General features: G+C 39.1%; 1 protein-coding gene across 2 annotated transcripts; it reads right to left on the bottom strand.

Annotated features, from left to right (window-relative positions):
- Positions 1-264: 264 nt before the first annotated feature.
- LOC149841279 (GATA transcription factor 26-like) lies at positions 265-14,465 on the bottom strand. 2 transcript variants are annotated; one of them, XM_090003738.1, is made up of 4 exons: positions 14,185-14,465; positions 13,997-14,109; positions 11,012-11,380; positions 265-977 (listed from the first exon to the last, which is right to left on the bottom strand). In XM_090003738.1, exons 2-4 carry the CDS (start codon positions 14,034-14,036, stop codon positions 511-513), a joined length of 876 nt encoding a protein of 291 aa, XP_089859864.1. In that variant the 5' UTR covers positions 14,037-14,109; positions 14,185-14,465; the 3' UTR covers positions 265-510. The 2 variants fall into 2 exon arrangements, with proteins under 2 accessions (XP_089859864.1, XP_089859863.1); XM_090003737.1 differs by having other exon boundaries at positions 14,302-14,465.
- Between the last annotated feature and the right edge of the window lie 9,643 nt (positions 14,466-24,108).

Below are 24,108 nucleotides of genomic sequence, written 5' to 3'. Positions count from 1 at the left end.
CTAATGCAGTTCTTATCTGAGGGGCCTTAAATACACCAGCATGATTACCCAAAAAAATGAAGTTCTAATCCAGGATTGTATGAGGAAATTCACAATTTCACATCTTATGTGCCAGTATCATGAATGTGATGAATGATCAGCCTATTTCATGGAGTTCTACAAAGCCTAATGAACTATAAAGCTTGCATCCCATCCATATGCTTGTTACAGCTTGAAGAAATAGAAAAGCACAATGGTACAATCAATATGTTATAGATCAGATTATAGGGATATCAATTTGCCTGAAAATAACACTTGGATAAGCATGCAGTGATGCTGGTTAAGCAAACAAGAGAAATGCTAGCGGAAAAGTACAGCATTTACAGAAAATACATTCTTCCCCCAAAAAAAAAACATTTACTACAAAGAATGCATAGACAACACACAGCCAAAACACAAATACAATGGCTTTTTGTTCCAAATGAGCAACGTAGATACATGTGTTGGTTAATCAAGCTCACCCGATTTAGCTTACAAAACTTTATTCACAAGAGCAAGCCGTTTAGCATAATTTTCTTGGGGTTGCTTTATGTTCTCTATAGCCTGTTTCACCTTAGCTTTTGACACCATGGTCGAACTAACTTCACAATTTTGAGATTGTGAAGGAAGAAAGGACAGCCCAGTGTATGGTTCATTTTCTATATATTGTTTGTTTTCAGATGGAAATGAGCTTCCTTCTGATTCTGATTCTCCCGCTGCGGAATATGGATGCCTAATCAGAATGCTTCCAAGGCCAATCTCAACAGAACCAATTGGAGTTTCATTTTCAAAAAGCAGGACCTCCTCTGATAATTCAGACAGGTAGGACGAGTCTTGCTCATGAAGGATATTGTAGAGGTCTTTCTGGAGCTTCTCGACAGAAGATGGACTTTGGCGTTTAAGGCCTGTCCTCTTTCTAGATGAAATTTGCGAGTCCCAGGCATGTGATTGCACTGAACCTGCAAAACCATGTTGACCACAATCAGAATCATGATGATCTTCAAAAGTTATTAGCTGAAAGAGAATCACGAAAACAAGGGTATCAACACAAACCAATGAATGAGAGCTCACAATTTGGCAAGACTGACCAATCTAAAAGCCCAACTTACAAACCAGTAGGAGAGTTTTCCAGTTAAAGTGACACAGTATGTAAGCATAATCACACAGGCTTATTTCTTGTCATTTTTTTTGCCATTTCAACAATCCTTATCTTGCATTCTGTATGTGAAATTTGCATCACTTTTACATGGTTAAGAAATAGCACTATCACAACTTCATTTCCCATGGAAAGCTTGCAAGATTAAAAGCAATTTAAATGGCTTAACAGATTCAAGCATGATATTATATTGAAGCATTCAACCAGATGTGGTCGGATACCATGGAGATTAACAACAGAAAATATAACTAGTCCACCAATATGTTTGCCCTAACTCTGATTGAGATAGCAATATCATGCTGCTATTTTTTTCTTTTTGTTTCCTGGAATGTTATTGGTGGGATTTGATGCCAAGACTCTTTGGTTAAAGTTGCTGCAACTATACTACCTGGTGATCACATCTGACATCATATCTTCTTTCGTGCTTGCATCCTAGGTTTCTGCCAGCTTGAGGATGAACCACTGTCACAGATATCGGTGATATTTTGAAAATATTGTGAGAAATACCGATATTAAGGTAGCCGATATTACAGGTAATATCTTGCAATATTTTCAAAATATCACCAGAAGACAAAATATTGTGATATTATGGCGATATTATCATGATATTTTTTAAAAAACTCTTTATTTATTTATTTTAAGTTTGCATTTCCTTTTTTTTGTTTCTTTTATATTTTAAAACCTTTAAAAAATGTTTCTTTATATTTTTGAAAGAAAAATAATGCAAACCTTATTATTTCCTTAGCTTTTTGTTGTTATTTATAATTTTTCAAATTTTTAAACTCCCGAGATATATCAACTTTTGAAAATCTCTCCGAGAAATAACCTCACAGAGAAATTACCATTAACGATACAGGTGACTATGGGATGAACATTATCGCTACTACGTTTTACTTATAGTAGATAAAGCATGAAGGAGAAAACAGTATTTTGCTAGTTATGTCAAAGGTGAAAAGTCAAAGACAGAAACAAGGACAAAAGCAAAAAGACATTGATGAGTTCATTTGAAAGTGCACAGACATGCTTACGCCTCACAAATATATAAGAGCACATAGTTTATTACATTCACTTTTTTGAGCTTGGGTTAATGGTGGTTTGAATGGGAATTGGAGGGAAGATGGTAGGGGAAAGAGGAGAGAAACTAAAGAGAATGGGAGGGCCGGCTAGGGGGATTTGGCCTAGAGTGGAGAGTTGGGTTGGTTTGGATGGTAGATAGGGATGTTTTGGGTTTGTTAGGTTATGGACCTTATGGTCTATGTCACATGGGTGCGGGTGCGGGTGCGGGGGTGCGGCACTTTCAAAAAACTTGGGTGCGGGGGTGCGGCAAAATATATATATATATAATTTTTGCATGGGGAGGGGTCGAGCCCCCTCCTTGCGCCCTCTTTGTGCAGGGGAGGGGTCGAGCTGATGAGTTATAGAGCCTGATTCAAAGTTTTTGCCCTTGTAGAAAGGGGGGTCCGGGGGCTCCCCCCGACGCGGGTTCAGGGGGGGCCTCCCCTGGTGGGGTCTCTGGGGGGCAGCGCCCCCCAAAACAAAAAAAATTCTTTTAATAAAAAAATTGGGCACAAAAAAAAATTAATAAAAAAGTTGGACACAAATGACCCTGGGTGCGGTCAACACACCCGGTGCCGCACCCGCGTCGAGTCGCGTCGACGTGGGTGCGGCACCCTGCTAGCCGAATCCCTGTGACATAGGTTATGGTTTGGATTGTTAGAAAAGAGAATCTCCAGAAGTTAGGAGATTAAGCCTAACTAGCTAGAGCCTATCCCATTTGGAGGAGGGGAGCCTCCAAGAAGAGAATTCTCTAAGGAATTGCTCTCAATTTGCATTAAGCAATGGAAAACCAAGCATAGAACAGTACAACTCTTTGGGTTGGCCTTTATATAGCCTAAGGCCTAACCAACCACTCTGGATAGTTCCCAAAATTACACTCATGCCACCTGCCCAGATGAATACAAAGAATTACATTAATGCCCAAGTCGGCCCAAGTAGGTGCCTCTCTATGAGGGCCGGCTAAGGGGAAAAGTGAATGTAACATAGTTAAACATCATGTGTCGAATATGTTAGTGCCCTTAACCGGTAGGAGTGAATATGAGCAATAGCTTGTATCCATATTAACTAGAAGATCAAGTAGAGATAAACAAAGAAGCACATAATTGCTTTGAGCTGGTAAGAACATAATATATGTGATATCAATACAAGAGGCATGTTAGGGTAGATTTACTATGGGTTTTTCTGTTTAAAATAATAACATACTGGAAGCAATTTATTAGGCACTTTCAAGTTAGAGAGAACAATGTCTTTCCATAATCAGCTCAAAACTCAATAGCTGGATTGGTAGCTACACTATATTAACCAAGAGGTCTCAAATTTTGAATCACTGGCTGTCAGCCAGCTTTGTTATCAAAAGAAAAGTAAAATCACAGAAGGATAAGCCCTGAACAAGAATTATAACAAAAAGGGCACATGATTCACTCCTTAACAGCATACTTTTTACGAGGTTGGCACCAAATTTGTTCATTATCAAAGAAAAAACCGTAACATGATATGCACAAAGTATCTAATTATATTATAAAATATGCAACACCATTAGGTGGCATTCTCGCGCTTTTTATAAACAACCAGAATATATGATTTATGAATTAAAGACTGGTATATCCCCATGACTCTGTAGGTGAAGGCTAATCTTCCATTTCATTTATAATCTTCTCTTATAGCTAATCTTAGAATGTCGCATCTTCCAAACTTGATAATTCTTATTGTTGCACATTCTGAAGAAACAGATATTGCTTGTGAAAACCAATGTGAAACTCTTCCATTTAGTAGTATCTGATGAAGCATATAGAGAGATTTGTTTGATCATGATGAAATTAATATCTATACTTGGAATAATGTGTTAGGATTGTTTTAATCCTAGACTTATACAAAGTAAATAATAAAGTACTGCACACTGCTAACCACAAAGGCTCCCAAAAATTTCAATAGCACATCTGATTGCTAGATGTCATTTCACATATTTTCCTAGTGCTCTATCCTATGAATTAGATATGCCAATTTGCAAGAATAGCTTTGTCACCATTCAGCACAAGGAAAAGTTGTTGGACATAGCCTCACCAGCCGGTTCAGCGTCTTTTCTACAAAATCACTTGGCCAGAAATATTCATGCACATAAAACTCATTCCAGTGTTCACAAATAATGTTCTCTTCCTTGCATGCCAGTCCTAGTCAGCTAGTTCTCTAAGTTAATCATTGCCAAAAGGGATGCATCTGTATCTTTTCTTATTGTATGCCTGATAATATGAAGCTAGACTTCTAGATGCATACAAATGAAGCACCAAAGTTCTGTCATGACTCTGACTTCCACTTGTGGTTGAAGGTGTGCAGCAGAATCATTTCTTTGGTAATAGGGTGTTCAAACATAGACTCTTGCCATTGTTGATATAACATGAATGTAATCCACATCACCACTGGCACTAATCCAATATTTGATATGTTCACCAAGAATATTGAGTTGATGTGTTCAATCACAAACTTGAGGCTAGTGCAGTTCATTTTTTCTCTCACCATTCACTTGGTCATTCAACATACTATGATAATCCTATTTTGTGAAGTGGTAGTCTAGAATGTGATGCTCTTTGTCACATGGTGATGCAGGGCAGGATGGACCCAGGCCCTACTCCAAGACCTGTGACCCGGATCCAGATCCATCAAGAAGAAGACCCGGATCTCGTCTCGGGTCCATGACTGGATCCGAGACCCGGATCCGCCAGCTGAATAGTTAAAACCCTCTCCTAGGGTTTTACGAAGGACAGATTACAGTTTTCTCTGACAGCAGCCTTATTCTTCAGCAGTTCCTTTTCTTTGTTTTCTTTATCAGTGTTTATTCTTTATTGCATTAGTTCACGTATTTTTTTTCATTCATTCAGTCTAATGTCTTTTATCTATTGAATCCGTTATTTTCAATAAAAAGAAGCAGGCCCACTGATTTCCAGTGGGCATTTCTCTCCTTTTCTGAATATCGTTCGACCACCCAAATCAGATCAGTGCAATCAGTCGATTGGTGTTTCGCTGCCAGCATCACCACTGCGTCAAAGTGGTATCAGAGCCAGCGCCTTTCCCCTCGTACGCAAGATGGCTTCGGAGGTGAGGGGCGATCCGGCGACGACGATCGAGCAGGAAGATGCCGGCAACGCAGATCCGATGCTGCGGATGATGGAAGTGATGACGAAGATGCAAGAGAATGTGTTGCGTATCAGCCGTGACGTGGCCGGAATATCACGCCGACTTGATGGGGTCGAAGATAGGGTTGCGAGGATCGAATCACCGGCAACGACTCCCACGCCTTCTACACAGCAAATGGATCTGGTTAGGGGCGGCAGCCCTGGCGTCCTCGTGGGAGCGGCGGCTGGCGATCCAGCCCAACCAGCTGTACAGACTGCCGCACCACCAGAAAATGCAGGAAGGGAGCTGCGCAGGTACGCCAACCTCACGTCGCCCCACCCCGAGGTACCGTTGATGCCCAGTAGTGGGGTAACCACTCGGTTGGGGGGAGAGGGGGGTCCCAGTGGCCATTTGGGTGTGCCTGCCTGGCACCGACCCACGCAGCAGGGGCTGCAGGTCGGGCACGGCACGCGTGGCCCGAGCATGATGCCGGACCAGTCTGAAGAGGGGCTCCCCAACTGCAGTTTGGGTGCGCCTTCCTGGCACCGACCCACGCAGCAGGGGTTGCAGGGCGGGCACGGCCCGCGTGGCCCGGCTGTGCTACCCAGTCAGGCAACCGTCGCACCAGACGTACCCCGGGCGGGGGAGGGTCTGTCGACTTTCCCAGCACCTGCGCGCGGGGGAAATGTCGTAACCCAACCGCAGGTTCGGGGGCTGATTTTGCTTGGACTGGGCCTGACCTCTCAGGGTCCGGTCTGGATCCTATGTTAATTGGGTCCGGACCTGGTTATCGAGGACCACCCTTTGGGTTCTCGGGAGCGGGTCCGGGTCTCACACCCTCCTATCCAGCCTACCCAGTTGGGTTCGGTTCGCAATTTCCTACAAATCCGACCCAACCCGTTACTTTTGAACCCCAAAATGGATCCTATACCGACCAAAACTTGTATCGGACCCGGGCGGAGCTCCAGCTTGATTTTGAGCCGGGTCAAAACCAGACCCATAATCGTATGGATCGGGGATTGAGTTCAAACCACGCCTCTTACCCCAACAACTCAATTCCTGATCCAACCTATCCAAATCTGGGTCCGACGAATAGTCTAGGATTAGGCCCGATCCATATCCAGTCGGGCGAGTCATCTCAGTCCAATACCAACCCAACCAAATACCCGAATCAGAACCAACCCGGTAACCCAACCCAGATCCAAAACCCAATACCATACCCTACCCAATACCATTATCCTAAACCGACCTATAACCCAAACCCATACTATCCAATTTCTACCCACCTAGGGCCCGAGACCCGACCGACCCTTCCACCTATCGCAGGACCACCTGTCATACCGGTCCCCAAATGTGGGACACAGATGGCTCCCGTCCATGGGCCAGCCAGACCGAGGCAGATTCAACAGGGACCAGCGCGACCTGAGCGTCGTCCACACGTCATTGGAGTCGCACAACACCAGCAGCCAGGTGAGCAGAACCGCGATGATAGAGCAGTGTGGGACGATACTTTTTGGGATGAATACCCTACAGGCATGGTGGAGGCCCGTCAGCAGAGAGCACCAGAGCGCCCCTCCACGTATGGGGTGAAGTTAGAGCTTCCAGAGTTCGCAGGCCGGTTCGATGCAGAGCAGTTCTTTGATTGGTCATATGCCGTCCAATTCTTCTTCGACTACCACGATGTCGCTGAGCACCGTCGTGTCTCCCTAGCCTCTACTCGATTGAGAGGCCTAGCGCAGACATGGTGGGTTGAGATGCAGCGGTCAAGGGAGCGACAGGGATTGGAGCGTGTACAAACTTGGGAAGAGATGCAGCGGTTGATGCAGTCTAAGTTCGTGCCGTCAGATCATGTCGAGAGAGCCTACAAGGAGTACCTGACCCTGCGTCAAGGCACCAATACCGTGGCGGATTACACTGCGGAGTTCCATCGTCTTTCCCTACGAGTGCAGATCGAGGAGACCGCCCGCCAGCAGGTCACGAGGTATATTTCTGGTCTCCGTCCTGCTATTTCTGACGACTTCAGTTGTATCACAGTCGGGTCACTGGATCAGGCAAGTAGTTATGCTATGAATGTAGAGGAGAAATTGAAAAGGAGGCAGGAACATAGGACCTCCCGTAGTGATCAGTCCAGTCAACCCAAGTTGAGTTTCCCAACCAGGGAAGCGAGCTCCCCTAGGAAAGAAGACTCAAAGTCCACCCAAGGAGTCGACCCTAGCAAACCCGATCAGTCTGGACCCGCGTACTACACCAGATCCAAGGGTAAGCCCAATGAGTCCATTGTTCGATGTTTTAGGTGTCAAGAGTTAGGCCATATTGCGTCCAAGTGTCCCACCATGAATAAGAACACTCACCTAGCAGAGGGCATTGTTGAGTCTGCGTCCGATAGTGAGAGCAAGGATGAGTCGCTTGTTGAGGGGAATGACGAGGTGAAAGTCGTAGAGTTCGATGGCAGCATCGAAAATTTGTTAACCATCCATCATGTGTTGACCACATCCCGAGAGTCGGCCCCCACGAAATGGTTATGAAATAATATTTTTAGAACCCGGTGTAACTGTGAGGGGCGTGCGTGTGATGTTATCATTGATACTGGAGCGTGCGAGAATATGGTGTCCGAGAGTGTCGTGTCCACCTTGAACCTAAAAACAGAAAAATTGTCCCAACCTTATAAAATGGCATGGTTCAAGAAAGGCAACGAGGTGCCCATCACCCTGCATTGTCTAGTTCGGTTCTCTATGGGGAAGCATTACCACGATGAAGTGTGGTGTGACGTGGCGCCCATGAGTGCGTGTCACATCCTATTGGGACGTCCCTGGCAGTTTGACCGCAAGACCATCCATGATGGCCGTAGGAATACGTACACATTTGTCTTTCAGGGTCATAGGATAGTTCTCCTTCCCACCAAGGAGACCGGGTTGCCCCGGCTAGCGGGCCTATTTGACCGATCTTCCCTCCTTGAGCTGCCCGAAACTTGGCACTTTTCTCCTACATTTAAGATGTCTGATCTATATGCTTACTGTGGAGACAACAAGTCGTCAGAGCCGACTTCTTTCCCACCAGGGGAGAATGATGCAGGGCAGGATGGACCCAGGCCCTACTCCAAGACCTGTGACCCGGATCCAGATCCATCAAGAAGAAGACCCGGATCTCGTCTCGGGTCCATGACTGGATCCGAGACCCGGATCCGCCAGCTGAATAGTTAAAACCCTCTCCTAGGGTTTTACGAAGGACAAATTACAGTTTTCTCTGACAGCAGCCTTATTCTTCAGCAGTTCCTTTTCTTTGTTTTCTTTATCAGTGTTTATTCTTTATTGCATTAGTTCACGTATTTTTTTTCATTCATTCAGTCTAATGTCTTTTATCTATTGAATCCGTTATTTTCAATAAAAAGAAGCAGGCCCACTGATTTCCAGTGGGCATTTCTCTCCTTTTCTGAATATCGTTCGACCACCCAAATCAGATCAGTGCAATCAGTCGATTGGTGTTTCGCTGCCAGCATCACCACTGCATCACATGGATATAAACTTGGGGCATCAGAGATGGTCATTTTAGTGTTGTTTTTCTATTGATCATTTTATACAGAGGTTTACAGTGCTAAAAATGGAGTACTCATGTTCACACACTCGATGAAGGAGCTTTACAATAGAGGAGTTCCCTTGATCCTGTTGGAATTAACAGTACCTAACACATACCATGTCTTTCCCTCAATATCATTCCTGACAAATAAATGATGGAAACTATTCTTGTTCTAGGTCTACAGTAAAGAACAATCAAAAGGAACCAGGCTAACCATGATGCAAGGATAAACAACTAATCTCTAATCAACAACTTTATCATCCAGCTTTGGTGCATAAGGTTTTTAATTTAGTCAACTAGCTAATCCAAGTACAAAGGCTGTGCAACAGTAAAACCATGCAGGGAGCTCCATAACATATACATAAACATTTGAAAATCTTTGTCCAAGCATTCTCCATTCAGAGTTAAATTTTCAGTGTACAATACTTATCCATTAGCAAGGTGCCCCAGTCTAGTAAGGTTTAGAATCTTTAGATATTATATAGAACCACAAATTGCAAATAAGAAAAAGAAGCACAGACAAGCAAAAATTACAAAGTGAACATAAATGAAACAGTGAACCAAATGAGTAGAAGTACGTGATAGCTTGCCGGTAAACATGCAGTAACAGCAGATACATGTGCATCTAAGTAGAATCCCCTTAACAAATATCATGATAAGGTTCTTCTTCATTTATTTAACTGAAAGGCATAAAACTTAATGAAGAATTCCTTTTAGAAATTTTATGAAAAAAAAGAGAGCAGTCAATAGGCTGGTGCATCACCCCCTGAACACAGTCAACAGTCTGGCACATCACATCCTCATTATAAGAACGGAGCAAATTCACATGTCCAATTGTCCAGACAAAAATTATTAGAGGACAAAAGAAAGAAGAGCAGAATTTATAGTTGTGCATCTACTACTATTTGTAACAATGATACAAATTATAATGATCAAGACATAGAGAAGATAGAATTATTCTCAGAGAAACCTTGTCATCTGAAACATTCTCGGTATGATAAGTAGTTGGGATGTGAGAAATGATATCCCAACAGATGGAAGGAATAATGTCCCAGATTGAGACAGATAACAGTCAAAGGAACCAGAAGGAATCAAATAGGCATAGGTGCCCCCCTTAATTTTATGTATGTCAAGTTCATATCATACCAATACTAGGTAGTGTAAACCACATAAAATTAAACGCTCAAGACTCAAATATCAAAACTATAATGTTCAACATACCTCACACCAAAAAAAAAAGCTAGAAGCCTAGAAAACAGATGCTGCATAATTACTAACCCAATTGAAACTCAACATTTAGTAACAAATTCATAAAAATATACACAGCAAACTTGCAACAGCTATTCGAAATATAAGGCTGGTAAAATCTGTCCTGTGATTAAGCTTTCTCTCAATGCATCCAAAATCCATGGTCATATTTAATTGCTCAAATAACTAAAAGGAATAAAACCTATTGACTCCTTAAGACATGTAGAATCTGTGTATAGTAACGCAACCCCTGTCATCAAATTCATCTATACCTGACATACAGTTGGCCATAGGCCTTTCTGTGCCCAACCAACCAGACAAGATAGTGTTATGTGTGCGTGCATGTGCATGTGCATGTGCATGTGCATGTGCATGTGCATGTGCATGTGCATGTGCATGTGCATGTGCATGTATTACATTCCTATTAAAAATTCAAGTAAAAAGAAAAACACAAAATATTGATGTATACATCCAAGTGTTTATGTCCAGCTTCTTGTTCATGTGATTTAACAGAGACCCATGCTTGGAATGCACTTTATGGTCCACATGCATTGACCTTAAACAGAGAATCAACTAACTGGGACTAATTATTAGAACAATAGAATAATCATAGGGAGAAGAACAATTTTCGGAAGGGGACAAAAGGATGATCCTTTCTCAGAAGAAAATTGGAGGTCAACCTGTAACTTGATCTAATGTCCACTCTCTCAAGGGACGAATATAGAAAATATTGCAAGTATGAAGATATCTGGAATATAATCTCATGGAAGATCAAAGAGTGTTTCAGATATGCAGGTCTAAATTCATTGTCTATATCTTCAAAAAGTTGTACAAAAGCTACTCTGGGATCACCTGTGATTTCATTTCCATCTATGCCATCAAACTGTATACAACTCTCAGAATATGATATTCCTGATCCTGAACCAGATCTGTTGCCTGTGTCATGTTCAGAACTTTTTGAGCATGTATCATCTTTGGGGATTTCTGGCACAGCTTCAAGATTATCTTCAATCTGGTCAGTTACATGCAGAGCTTCTGGCTTGGTTTTATGTAATGATCTATCCACTCCAGAGCTGTTGCTGTTTTCAAGATTGACAGATGCAAACCCACGAACATGCAATGGTGCATAGTTTACGAGGGAGCCCTTAGTCCTCCACCTTGATCCACATGCATTACACAGTACTGGCTTGTTAGGTGGCCCATTCCTCCACAGTGGAGTGCCTGTTTGGTTAAATCAGTTTTTATTATTAGGTAGCTAATGGGGAATTTTTTAATGAATCTTCCAGGGCATCAAAAAAACACACTTAGATGATAGATAACTAAAGCAATTGACAGATAACAAGTATAATTAGTTTCAACTGAAAAACTATTCTAAATATTTAGTTCTTCTTGGTAGGCTAAACTCTACTCAAGAATATTGCCGAATAAGAAAAAAATAGTGTTTTCACTTTTCAATTCCAACCAACCTAAATGTAGAAGCTCAACCATATTTTTAGATAAATATACTAGAAGTAATAACTGTTGTTGATCAGGCTGCTACTAGGTAACAGCTACGTGCATGGGTTTGCCACTTTTGGATGTAAAAAGGGAGCAACTGGGATTACATTCTTTTATCAATGTTTGAGATGTTCAAATGAGATGACCAAAAGCGACAGCATCCAAGTGCAACAAATTTCAGACACCTAAAGCCATTATGACAATCAAGAATCCAGTCCAAATGAGATCTGTTGAAATAGGACTGAATCTGGATCTGAAATGTTGTATCTGGTAATTGAAAACAATCGTTTTGCATGTAAACACTATAAGTGTTTGAATTTTATGCAGGATCCAATCCTAAGTCCAACATAAAATATTGAACCAAGCCTTTCAGAATAAAATTATCTTTAAAACACAGTGCCTGCCAGGCCAACTATAATCAGGGACATGACAAAAATGAGGGTGTCATCCATCTGCTACAATAAACAATTACCCTTGGATATATAAGTCTTCCACAAACAAGAGAATGATACAGCAAAATAGTTAACAAATAACGTGAAGTTTCTTCCTGATGCTTAGGATTCATGGAAGAAATTCTCAGCACAAATCAATAGCAGTTGCAATGCAACTTGTAGATACATAATCCCATATCAACTTTTCTGTTGACATGGGAAAACAATTCTTCCAGAATGTATAACAAGAAGCTTCAGTAAACTAGACCATCATTACTATAAGGAGGTGGTATCAAGTAGTCAGATACAAAAATAAAAATGGCAAGGCACCATTGATTGAGCAACAAAACTTGACTTTAAAATGAAAATTTGTTTTCACATGCTCATCTTTTCTTCTTCAAACTAGATCAAAATTGCTTCAAACTTTTATTGTACACTAAAAATTTCATCATACAACAAGATCCACTTCATTGTGTACATTCAAGATGCCACATAGGCGCAAGCAAACATAACATAATTATAGAAAAGAAGAGCAGCAAACATGAGGTAGAGAAACCTCTAAGATAATCTCTTCAAGAAGCTGTACTCAAAATTATAAACAACAATACAGAGACATAATTGTGTAGGTTTTCTCCTGGCCCAAGTAAAAATAAATGAGGAATAACTCCAGCACTCATTTGGGAATGAGCTAGTAATAGGGAATTGATGACAAATCCCTAAGAGGGGTCAGTGTAAACTAACAAAAAATAAGGAGAAATATATAGGATATAACAGTTCAAGACTGTTCAAAAGCAAGCCTAGCATAACATTAAGAATTTTCAACACAGGAACCATCTTGTTCATGTGAACAATCTCACCTGACAAAACCAAATGATGAAAAACAAAAAATTCCTTTCAAAATGCAACCAGAGGGTGAGAAGTTCCACATGAACAAGCTTTCTGAAGTTTACTGAACTTCAACAAAGGCTTGGTGTCGTAACAGGGTAACAGACAAGGGATGGTATCAAAATCTGAACTAGCAAAAATTCTTACGATACATCACGAAAAATATGTCAATAGTAGGCTACAAGGCATCAATTTTAACTACATCATCATCAATGTGCTAAATAGTTATAAAGATTATGATAGCAGTACAATTACAAAGTTCCTATTATAAACTACTAAAACATTATTTAATAAGAAAAGAGTACTTGCAATCAGCAAAGATTAGGACAGACTGCAGGATTCAGCGTACAAACATGGTGATTCATTTCATGAGGGGGATGAAAACCCCAACAAGATGTCTCTTCATTTTCTTTTAGTTGACGAAATAATGCAATTGGTGCAAGTAACCATCTGGATTTGTTCGCATGGTTCACAATAAGTATGACCACTTAACCTTGCTGATCGATATGGTAATAGCCTAATAGGAAAACATAAGCAGTCCTTTGATATGCCAAAAGGAATCCTCAAATTAAGTTTTTAGATGCTTGCAATTTGCATTGAGTTACTACTTACTATAATCATTATCTATACAGAGAGTTTGACATGAACCGTAACACTCATCAAATGTCAAATCCTATAACGACCAGAAACGATGTTTTTCATCAGTGAACAGAAAACACACTGCAACATGAAAGAAAAATATTATATATAGTTCCTCCTTTCCAGCATTGAACTCTAAAGGTCAAGACGAATGATAAAATGCAACAAAAACAGAGCAAGAAAGCATCCCATTTCTAAGGATTAAACTCTTACAAAATAAAAACTTTTTCTGGTGCCCCTTTCATTTACAAGTAAACCATTCTGCATGTTCTCAAGGGCTTCAACTCTCAAGCGTACTAGAAGTAGAATTAGGAAGACCAACAACAAAATACATTAATAAAGTCCACACCTTAAAATAGAAGAAAATAGAAAATTGGAGACTCACTTGTAACCCCACAATGGCAGCAAGGACCTTGTTTGGCCATGAAGTTTCTTTAGGATTACTCTCAACCACGCACAAAGCCTACCCACTAAATATTGCACCAAACGCACCCGCTCCTGAGCAGAAATACCAAATTAAACGCGCTATAATAATTACACAACTCCAAGAGAACAAAAAAAACCAACACCCACAAGAGAATATCCACAATGAAATAACAGACTATCGAACTCAAATGGAATCTTCTAACACCACCAACGATTAGAAAAAGAAGAAAAAAGTGGACTAAGTAGAATTGAACGACTGCCAACTCTTTGTATAACGTTTTCAATGGGATAGATAGAGAGAGAAGCCAACAATGAAAAGTGGGTCACAGATAAAAAAGGATTTTCGAGCCAACTTTTTTTTTCTTTCCCCTCTTTGTTAAAAGCAAAGTGGTCATCATTATTAAGTCCTAGTCATGCTCAAAGCCATACTTGACTCTCTCTCTCTCTCTCTCTCTCTCTCTCTCTCTCTCCATTGAAGGAGGTTAGCTTCATAGGGTTATAGTGAAGAGACTAACAGGGGAGGAGGAAATCCCATTAAACCAAGTAGGGACCAACGAGGGGGGGCGACCATCTTTTACGCGAGTGGCCATCGACTTTTCGTGTAAAACAACACCCACACAAATTATTGATTTTATACACGCATCTTTTTGTATTCATGCATAAAGGTGGAGAAAATTCAGAGGTCAATCGTAGAAAGATGTATTTTTTGAAATAGTATTATACAAGAAAAGGAAGGCCAATAAGGAGAGTCTTACGCGCTTCCTTTACTTCAAACGGCTGTATAAGAACATCGGTAATGAGAAAGAGAACACGAACAATAAAAGGAAGTGAAGACCATTTGGATTGGGGAGCCATCTCTGGTGTTTGAGGCAATAAGGATTTTGGTTTAAGATGATTCCATTTTGGTTATCTTTTTCATCTTCCCGATTTTGGAGCTTTTCATTTAGGATATTTGTTTCTTAATCCCCAAAATTTGGAGTAGTTTGGTGTGAACGGGTCGGATTCGGGCTGGGTTCTTCCAGATCCGAATCCGAATCTAATATGTAAATATTAGATCTGAATCAGGATCTAGATCAGATCCGAAAAGGTTTGATTAAATCTGGATCCGAAATACATGTGGAAATATTGGATCTGGGAAAAAAGTAGAAGAAAACAAGCTATTTACATGTAAAAAATGCATTCGGGTCAGATTTTGATTTGGATCAACCCTAGACCAACTTAAAATGGTGGTCCGAATCTGACCCGAATCTGAAATTGGTCCAATTGAACAGATCCGAACCCATATTCAGATTTTACTTAAAGGATCCATTTACTAAAAACTATTCCAAACTCAGATTGGATATCCGACCATATCCGATCAGTTTGCAGCCTAAGTTTGACTCACACCCTTCAATGAGAAATCTCTCCACTTGTATTGAACTAATCGGGTGTTGGCCAAACGGATTTGAATTCCGTTTCAGATCTCATACCAGATCTGCTTCTTTACATGTAAATGGATTCAAATATTTCTCAAATTCGGTACCTAAAAAAAAAATCATATCCGCATCTAATTAGAAACGGACATGTTTCTTACCCAATTAAAGGAATCAAATTTAGTCGGATATCAGATAAAATCCGGTTCATTGACATCTCTACTTATCCGATCCACGAGGTGTTGGAAAGTCAAAAGAGAAACTCTTTTAGTTCTCTTGCTGAAATCCTAAGGAAACTTAGCCCACAAAATCTCTTTTATTTAAAAATTTTCTAAGTCCTCATTGAGTAGCTTATCGATGTTTCTAGAAAAATGTAGAAAGAAAAACTGCGGTACTCACTGTGCCTTATATCGTGCGGACGTAAACGGGTTGGATCTGGTCAGTTAGAAAAAGGTATACCAAATCCGGATCCCACTAGCCAATCAGATATAGTTTTATATGTAATTTGATTTGGATTATCCATCAAGTTCAGATAAAATTCGGATTTGAATGTATGACCATATGCCGAATTCCGATTCAATTAATAATAGAATATTATTTGGTCTAGCTAATCCAACTAAACTTATTCGAATTTGGTTGATAACTAACTAAATGCAATCCATTGACATCAATATATTATTCGTGCAACTTAGGGCTGTTAATGGGTTGGATCTGTGTCGAGTATCTGATCCAAAACGGAATTCTTTGGTATATGTATAAGTGCCAACCCAAATACTATTCAATATCAATTAAGTCCTAATAAAATATATATGCTTGTGTCTGAACTATGCTATATGTGACTCAATCGTACCCGACTTGAATTTTAAGTTTTAAAAAAAGAATATTTTAAACATGGTTTGTGATCACATAGGTGCAACCAAGGGTATAACCGGGTCAGGTATAACCAAAGTTTCAAACCCATTATACCCAACCCATCCAATTTTAGTTGACCCATGGGTTTGGGTTGGGTCCAAAATGTAGACCAGTAATGAAAACGGATTGGATCTTGAGTATTGTAAATGAAGACCCAACATCCTACCCATGTTTTGTACCTGGCCCAAACGGTTCTACCTAATGTAAAACCAAACCGACCAGAACCTGACCAGCTTATGTACTCAAACCCATTTTATTCTTGAACTGACCCAAACCAAAACCTGTTTGGTACTCGAACCCAACTGAACTCAAACAAATTATGTAACCAAACAAGTTTTATATGTGAACCGATCTGAACTCTACCTGCTGAAATCCCACCCACTATCCGAATTTGAACGTGTTTTTTAATATGATATATACCTGATGTCTTTTTATTTCAACTTAAAATGATTGTTTGGTATTGAGATATTCTTTTTATATTTAGATTTTTACATTATTTAGCATAGTAAATAAACTTCTCACTTGTTAGCATATCTTCAAAATGATTAGCTGATTCCAATTATTTATATATTTTTTGATTGGCAGGTAATTAGGTCTAAAATTCCAATCATATCAAGACCTAATCTGAAACCGACCCCCCCACCCCCAACCCATATGGGTCTACATTTTTCAGACATTCCTAAACTCGAACCCGAATTAAAATGAGTTGGGTTTGGGTTTAATTCTTGGATCCAAACAAAACATGGGTATATTGAAGACTCATTCCGATACATACCCAAATCCGTTAACCTATATAGGTCTTTAACTTTTAGCCATAATTGGGCCGAGACCCAGACCCAAATTAAATTGGGTCAGGTTTGGGTCTAACTTCTAGACGAAATTCAGATTTGGGTCTGAGGAGATGCGACCTACAACCGACCTTGGTTACACCCTTAGGTGCAACCATCTAAATACTAGGGGTCTAACTGGGTCAGTTTTATGTCAACCCATTGGACCTAAACTAATGCAAATTTGACAGATCCAAATAAAAAATGACCATATTGTATGGTTAATTTGATATTTTTTCTTAAAAATCTTATAATTTTTTATATTCTCTTTATATCCAAAATTATAAATATCTAGATTTCAAAAGACATTTTTACCTTTCACACATGTGAACTTCTTATACATGTAAACTTTCTCTCAAATATGTAATTATTTTTTGCATAATAATTTCTATTCTCAGATCTATATATCTTGAAAAGCTGAGACACAACTCTATAACTCGAAAACTCTTTTAAGGTTCACATTTTTTATTTTTAAAATCAAAATAGAAACATGCTCTGCAGAATAGAATAATCGAATAATGGATAATTTAAGACGACGTCTCAATCCAAAAAATGAAGGATTTCAAAAAAATATAATAAAAAACAAAGAAACTAAACAAAAATACATTTCTAAAGATGCCTCATTTGCTGAAAAATGATAAAAGGCGCTGAGATACAACCTCGACAACGTTCCTAAAATTTGATAAAGTCCGCATAAAATATATGAAAACTTTCTGAAGTCTGCATGAAATATATGCGGATTTCCTCAAGTCTACATATATTTTATGCAAACTTGAGGAAGTTCGCACATATTTTATGTGAGCTTTCTCAAATTAGCATATATTTTATGTCGACTTCCTTACATTTTAGGAATATTGTTGGGATTGTATCTCAGTATTCTTTCATCATTTTCCAGCAAATCAAGTGTCGTTGAAAATGTATTTTGTATAGTTTCTTTCTTATTTTTTGTGTTTTTCTAAAATCTTTTGGTTTCTGGGTCAAAATATTCTTTGAAACTACCCATTATAATTAGGTGTTCCAATCTAAAAAGCATGTTTATATTTCGGTTTTGAAACTCATAAATGAGAACCCTAAAAGGAATTCAATTATAACTCAAAACACGGAAGCTATAAGGTTGTGTCTCAATTTTTCAACGACTATAAAAAGACAAATTTTTGACGTCGGATCGAAGAGATACAGATTTGAGAACATAAACTGCTTTACAAAAAAAGTTATATATTTGAGAAGAAGTTCACATGTATAAGAGAAAGTTGGCATGTTGGAAGAGTAAAAATATTTGTTTAAATAGAGATATTTATGATTTTGAATATAGAGAGAATATTGAAAATTATAAGGTTTTTAAGAAAACACTTCAAATTAACTATAAAATACGATCATTTTAGGTCAATTCAAGATATGAGGACCCAACCCTTGTTTTGTACGATCCTAATAGTTCTATGTAACTTATACTAGAACTGTCCCAAACAAAAACCCAATACGTACCCAAAACTGTTTTATACCTGACCCAAACGGTTCTATGCAATATGTATGTGAACCGGCCCAACTCAAAGCCATCTTGGACCATAACATTTTTCCTAGCTATAAAACGTTAAAAATCCTAACAGAATTTGCATTAAAAGATATCCACCCATTTATACTCGATCTAAAGTATATCTAAATCAATTCACAATACAAGTCTATGATCTTAGTAATATCTAGACCCAACTCAAACAAGGATGAAATTAATTAAGACCCGACCCATTTAAAATCGAACCTCTTTTTTTATTTAAACATGTTAACCCACATGGGTTTACAACTTTCAGCCATACCCGAACCCAAACCAAACTGAGTGAGTCTGGGTCTATTTATTACGCCTGAATAAAAAATGGGTTTATATATTAAAACCCAAACAGTTTGGATCTAAATGGATTTGTACCTAAACCGATTAACCTATATGGTTCTTCAAATTTATTTATACCCAAACCTCCAATTTTTCCTTGTCCACTAGAGAGTACGCCTAGTTATATGAACCTAACTATCCTATCACTTATTTTTTTACTCGGACAAACCACCCCAAGATCATGGACCTAGTAGTGCTGGCTCCGCTTGCCTTGTTTACGATTGTCCTGGCAGCATAAAACTCTGAGGGCTTACCTGGCTATCGTATCACCTAGTTTCAACCTCATGACAAGGGATCTGCACTCACAGGTAGGGATGCACACGAGCCAAGCCTGGGCTCTTCGATCTTGGCTCAGTTTTGAGTTCGAGCCCAGCTTAAAACAAGATTTATTTAAAAATAAAATGTGGAGGAAGATTTGTTTCCCATAACCACCTTAACAACATCCAAGGGACCTACCATTAAGACAAAACATATCTTTTGATAATTATTACTGAAAAAATTCTATACATACTAAAAGTTTTTAGTGAAAAAAATGAAGACTAATGCCCTACCCATTATAACAACAATGCAGTTCTGAATTGTTTGCAAAGATATTATATATGGGGTTTGTAATGAACCAAGCTTTATCGAGTCTGTCTAGCTTTATTTGACTCAACAGGTCGTTCAAGCTCGACTTGATAGCTCGTCCGAGCTTCATACACCAGTTCAAGCTCGACTTGATAGCTCGTCCGAGCTTCATACACCAGTTCAAGCTCGGCTCATTTACGAAGCAGACAAACCCGAACCGAGCTTTAACCAAGCCGGCGCCATCTCGGTTGGGTGTGCATCCCTACTCATAGGTTTCAAACTCATGACTTTCTTTAAGGTTAAGCTTGGTGACTTTCATGAGCCGACCCTATTAGATGAGCAGAGCAGAGCTCTTTTGTTGTGGGCAAGTAACGTGGATCCTTCAATCTCACTTTGGGCCATTTGGTGAAGCCGTAGACCTAACTAAAAAAAAGCAAATATTTGTATTTTAGGAAACTAATATAGTATAAGTGGAATGCGCAGCATTATCACACACTTTAAAGTAGGGGTGTCAGCGGCTCGGACCACCACTAAAATGAGTGGGTCCAAACTCGCGTAGTGATGGTTGTATTGGATCCGGATTCAGGTCTGATCAGAATTTTAATAAGAAAATTATACTCCGATCTGATAAGAATTACATAAACCAGACCCGGTAAATATTAGTTTTTAAGTTTTTTTACATTAAAAATTTGTGGATCTTAATGGGAACTCAGGTCGAACCCAAGTTTGATATAAAATTTCATAAACTATAACCAATCCATTTAATAATCGGATCACATGGATCCAACCCAGATATTTAATTGGACCCTCCTTTTGTAACCAAACCGAACCCCGTAATATCCGGTACAGGTCAGGATTGGATCATATTCAATCCATTGACACCCCTACTTTAATGTTTGTGGAATGTGGACCGCCCCTTACTCAGAACATGGTGGTCTTGGTTTAGCACCATTCTGTGGATCATGCTTTTGCAAGAAAAGCTGGACCATCAGCTTTCCCAAGCCTAGTGGCCAGATGCAGTCTCTTCCAAACTACATTAGAGATGGGACTTGGGAGCTATGTAATTGGGCTCTGAATTTCTTTTTTTTTAGTGCATTTTAGTAAGGATGCAAATGGGTCAGATCCAGGATGGAGGTTCTGCAGTTTTCTGCTGTTGGTGATCTAACTGACCAGATCAGACTCACTTTAAAGTTACAATACAAGGGCTCCTCACTCCTAGTTAGGTGAGTTTTTTTTTTTTTTTTGGAAGGCAAGGTGGGGTTAGGCAGACCCCTACCAATTATACAACTATACCAATGGGTTTTGTACCTGCAACCTTTCTAACACAAGGTGACGAGCACTAGCTGCTCTTACCAGACAAGCAGAGCCCCCTAGTTAGGTGAGTTAGTAAAGTGTTCAAGCTGAAAAATGTCAAGAGTTCCATTCTTGGGATGTGCATTCTTTGTTGCAAGGCTGAAGCAACTCCCTAGTAAGGGAATTGAGCGACCAAGAGGTTTTAATAACTTAGAGGTGGATCATATTGCAAGACATCGTTTTTTTATATTTACACGGAAAACCCATTTTCAGCAAAAAATAAATTTTGATAATAAGCTTGCGTGTTGGTTTTATATCATTTTATACTTTGCTTTATGTCATTTCTTATTTGCTTTAGCTTGTGCTTCAAATTGTTCTGTGTGTGTTTATTCTTCATCTTTCATATGCTTGCATAATAGCTTCATTTCTTATCCATTTCATTTCTTGATAACTATGGTTAAGTCCAGGGCGGCTCAAGAGAAGATGAGGCCCTAGGCATATTTCATTGGAGGCCCATATTTCTTCATAAAACTTTATTGGTGGCCCTCCACATGTGAAATATAAGTGTTATATATATTTTTTTAAGTTTGAGAAATCTGAATCTGATAAGGTGAGAAAGTGACGAGAATCTATAAGAAAACATTAAGAAAGCAAAAGGGAATCCATTTAAGAAGTGGGTTTCCTACTAAAAGAATCAAGTTTTCCATATTTTGAAAAATGACTTTTCAAAACTTTATCACGTTTTTTTTTTAGCTTTGGAAACAAGCTTCCTCGTGTAGTAAAAAGGCTTTCAGTAGCTATAGTCCTAACCATCTACGATACTGATGCCTTGATTCCTCTATCTGATAACCAAAATGTACCTTTTTGCGGCGTTTAGAAAATGATGGGTCCGTATTTATTAGACCCATATGTTGGATTTGGGCAGTCCTAACAATACAACAACAACAACAACGCCTTCATCCCAAAACAATTTGGGTCGGCGATATGAACCAACAAAGAAAATCATTCTGGGTCTTCCACATGTATCCTTCTCCTCCAATCATTTCTATCCAATGTCATGTCCTCGATGAAGTTCAAAGCATTCATATCCTCTCCTATCATCTCTATCCAAGTCTTCCTAGGCCCACCCAACCTCTTTTAATTAATATATTTTTTTTATTTCGCCATCCTTCTAACTTGAGCATCATTAGGCCTTCGCCGAATATGTCCAAACCACCGTAAACGATTCTCTCTCATATTATTTTCAATAGGTGCAACGCCTATCTTCTTACGTATCTCCTTGTTTAGAATCTTATCTTTTATTGTATTTTCACACATTCATCTAAGCATACGCATCTCAGCTACACTCATTTTTTGAATATGATGTCTCTTAGCAGCCCAACATTCTGTACCATATAGTAAAGCGGGCATAATAGTCGTCCTATAAAACTTTCTCTTCGACCGCAATGGCATTCTACGATCGCACAACACTCCAGTTGCACTTTTCTATTTCATCCACCCAACCTTTATCCTATGATTTACATCTCCATCAATTTCTCAATACTTTTGAATGATAGATCCCAAATATTTGAAACAATAATCCACCGATATTTCTTGCTCACCAAGCTTCACTACTTCGTTGCTTACTAAACCGACATTCAATATATTTTGTCTTACTCTTACTCAACTTAAAACTTCTTGCTTCCAATGTTTGTCTCCATAATTCTAACTTAGCATTAATCACAACTCTAGACTCATCAATCAAAACAATATCATCAGCAAACAACATAAACCACGGCACATTTTCTTGAATTGATCTCGTAAGTTCATCCATCACTATAGCAAATAGGAAAGGGCTTAAAGCAGATCCTTGATGTAACTCAACCGTTATAGGAAAATTGGTTGTCACCCCTCCACAAGTGCGGACATTGGTTACTACTCCTTCATGCATATCTTTAATTATACTAATGTACTTGAGAGAAACACATTTCTTCATCACTGTCCACGAGAGAACGTCTCTAAGTACTCTATCGTATGCCTTCTCCAAATCAATAAAAACCATATGCAAATCTTTGTTCCTCTCTCTATTTCTCTCAATAAGTTATCTAAGAAGAGGTATAGCTTCCATAGTTAATCTTCCAAGCATAAAACCAAATTGATTCTCCAATATCATGACAATCTTCCTCAACCTAGGCTCAATTACCCTCTCTCAAAGTTACATAGTATGACTCATGAGTTTTATACCACGATAGTTTGTGCAATCTTGTATATCACCCTTATTCTTATATAGAGGCACCAAAGTACTCTTCCTCCACTCATTAGGCATTTTATTTGTCCGCCAAATTTTGTTAAAAAGATTTGTCAACCATTCTAAACATTTCTCTCCCAAGCATTTTCAAGCCTCGATAGGTATACTATCTGAGTCAACTGTCCTTCTTGATTTCATTTTCTTCAAAGTGTCTACAATTTCTTTCTTTTGAATCTTGCGCATGAAGTCACGATTCATCTCATGAAAAGGAATGGAGAAGTCTTCAAGATCCCGAGCATGACTTTTATTAAATAGCTTATTAAAATAATCTTTTCATATCTCCTTAATATCCTCATCTTTGACTAAAACCCTTTGTGTTTTATCTTTGATACATCTAACCATACTCAGATCCCTCGATTTTTTATCTCTCATCTTTGCAAGCCTATAAATATCATTCTCGCCCTCTTTAGTATCCAACTTATCAAAAACCTCCTTATATACCTTATCTCTCGCGTTTCGAACTACTTTTTTAGCTTCCTTCTTTGCTATCATATACTTCTCCAAATTCTCATTATCACGACCCTTACTTAGATTTCTATAACACTCTCTTTTAACCTTAATAGCTAATTTGACATCCTCGTCCCACCATGATGTATCCTTATCTAACGGTGCACCGCCTTTAAACTCACCCAATACCTCATTAGCCACCTTTCTCATGCCACCCGCTATCTTATTCCACATTGATTCTGAATCCTCCTCGAGACACCAATCAACTTCCTTAACTACCTGCTCTACAAACATTCTTTGTTTAGCTCCTTTCAGTGCCCATCACTTAATTCTATTATTTATCCTGTCTATCCATTTTGCGACATTGTCTAATTCTAAGATCTAAAATTAAGACTCTATGTTGTGTAGCTACACTTTCTCCCGGTATAACCTTACAATCGATGCAAC

This window comes from Nuphar pumila, chromosome 4, assembly GCF_984573655.1.
Source record: "Nuphar pumila chromosome 4, dmNupPumi1.hap1.1, whole genome shotgun sequence".
Taxonomy (NCBI): domain Eukaryota; kingdom Viridiplantae; phylum Streptophyta; class Magnoliopsida; order Nymphaeales; family Nymphaeaceae; genus Nuphar; species Nuphar pumila.
The sequence above is the reverse complement of the archived record's forward strand: the minus strand, read 5'-3'. Positions and strand labels throughout refer to the sequence as shown.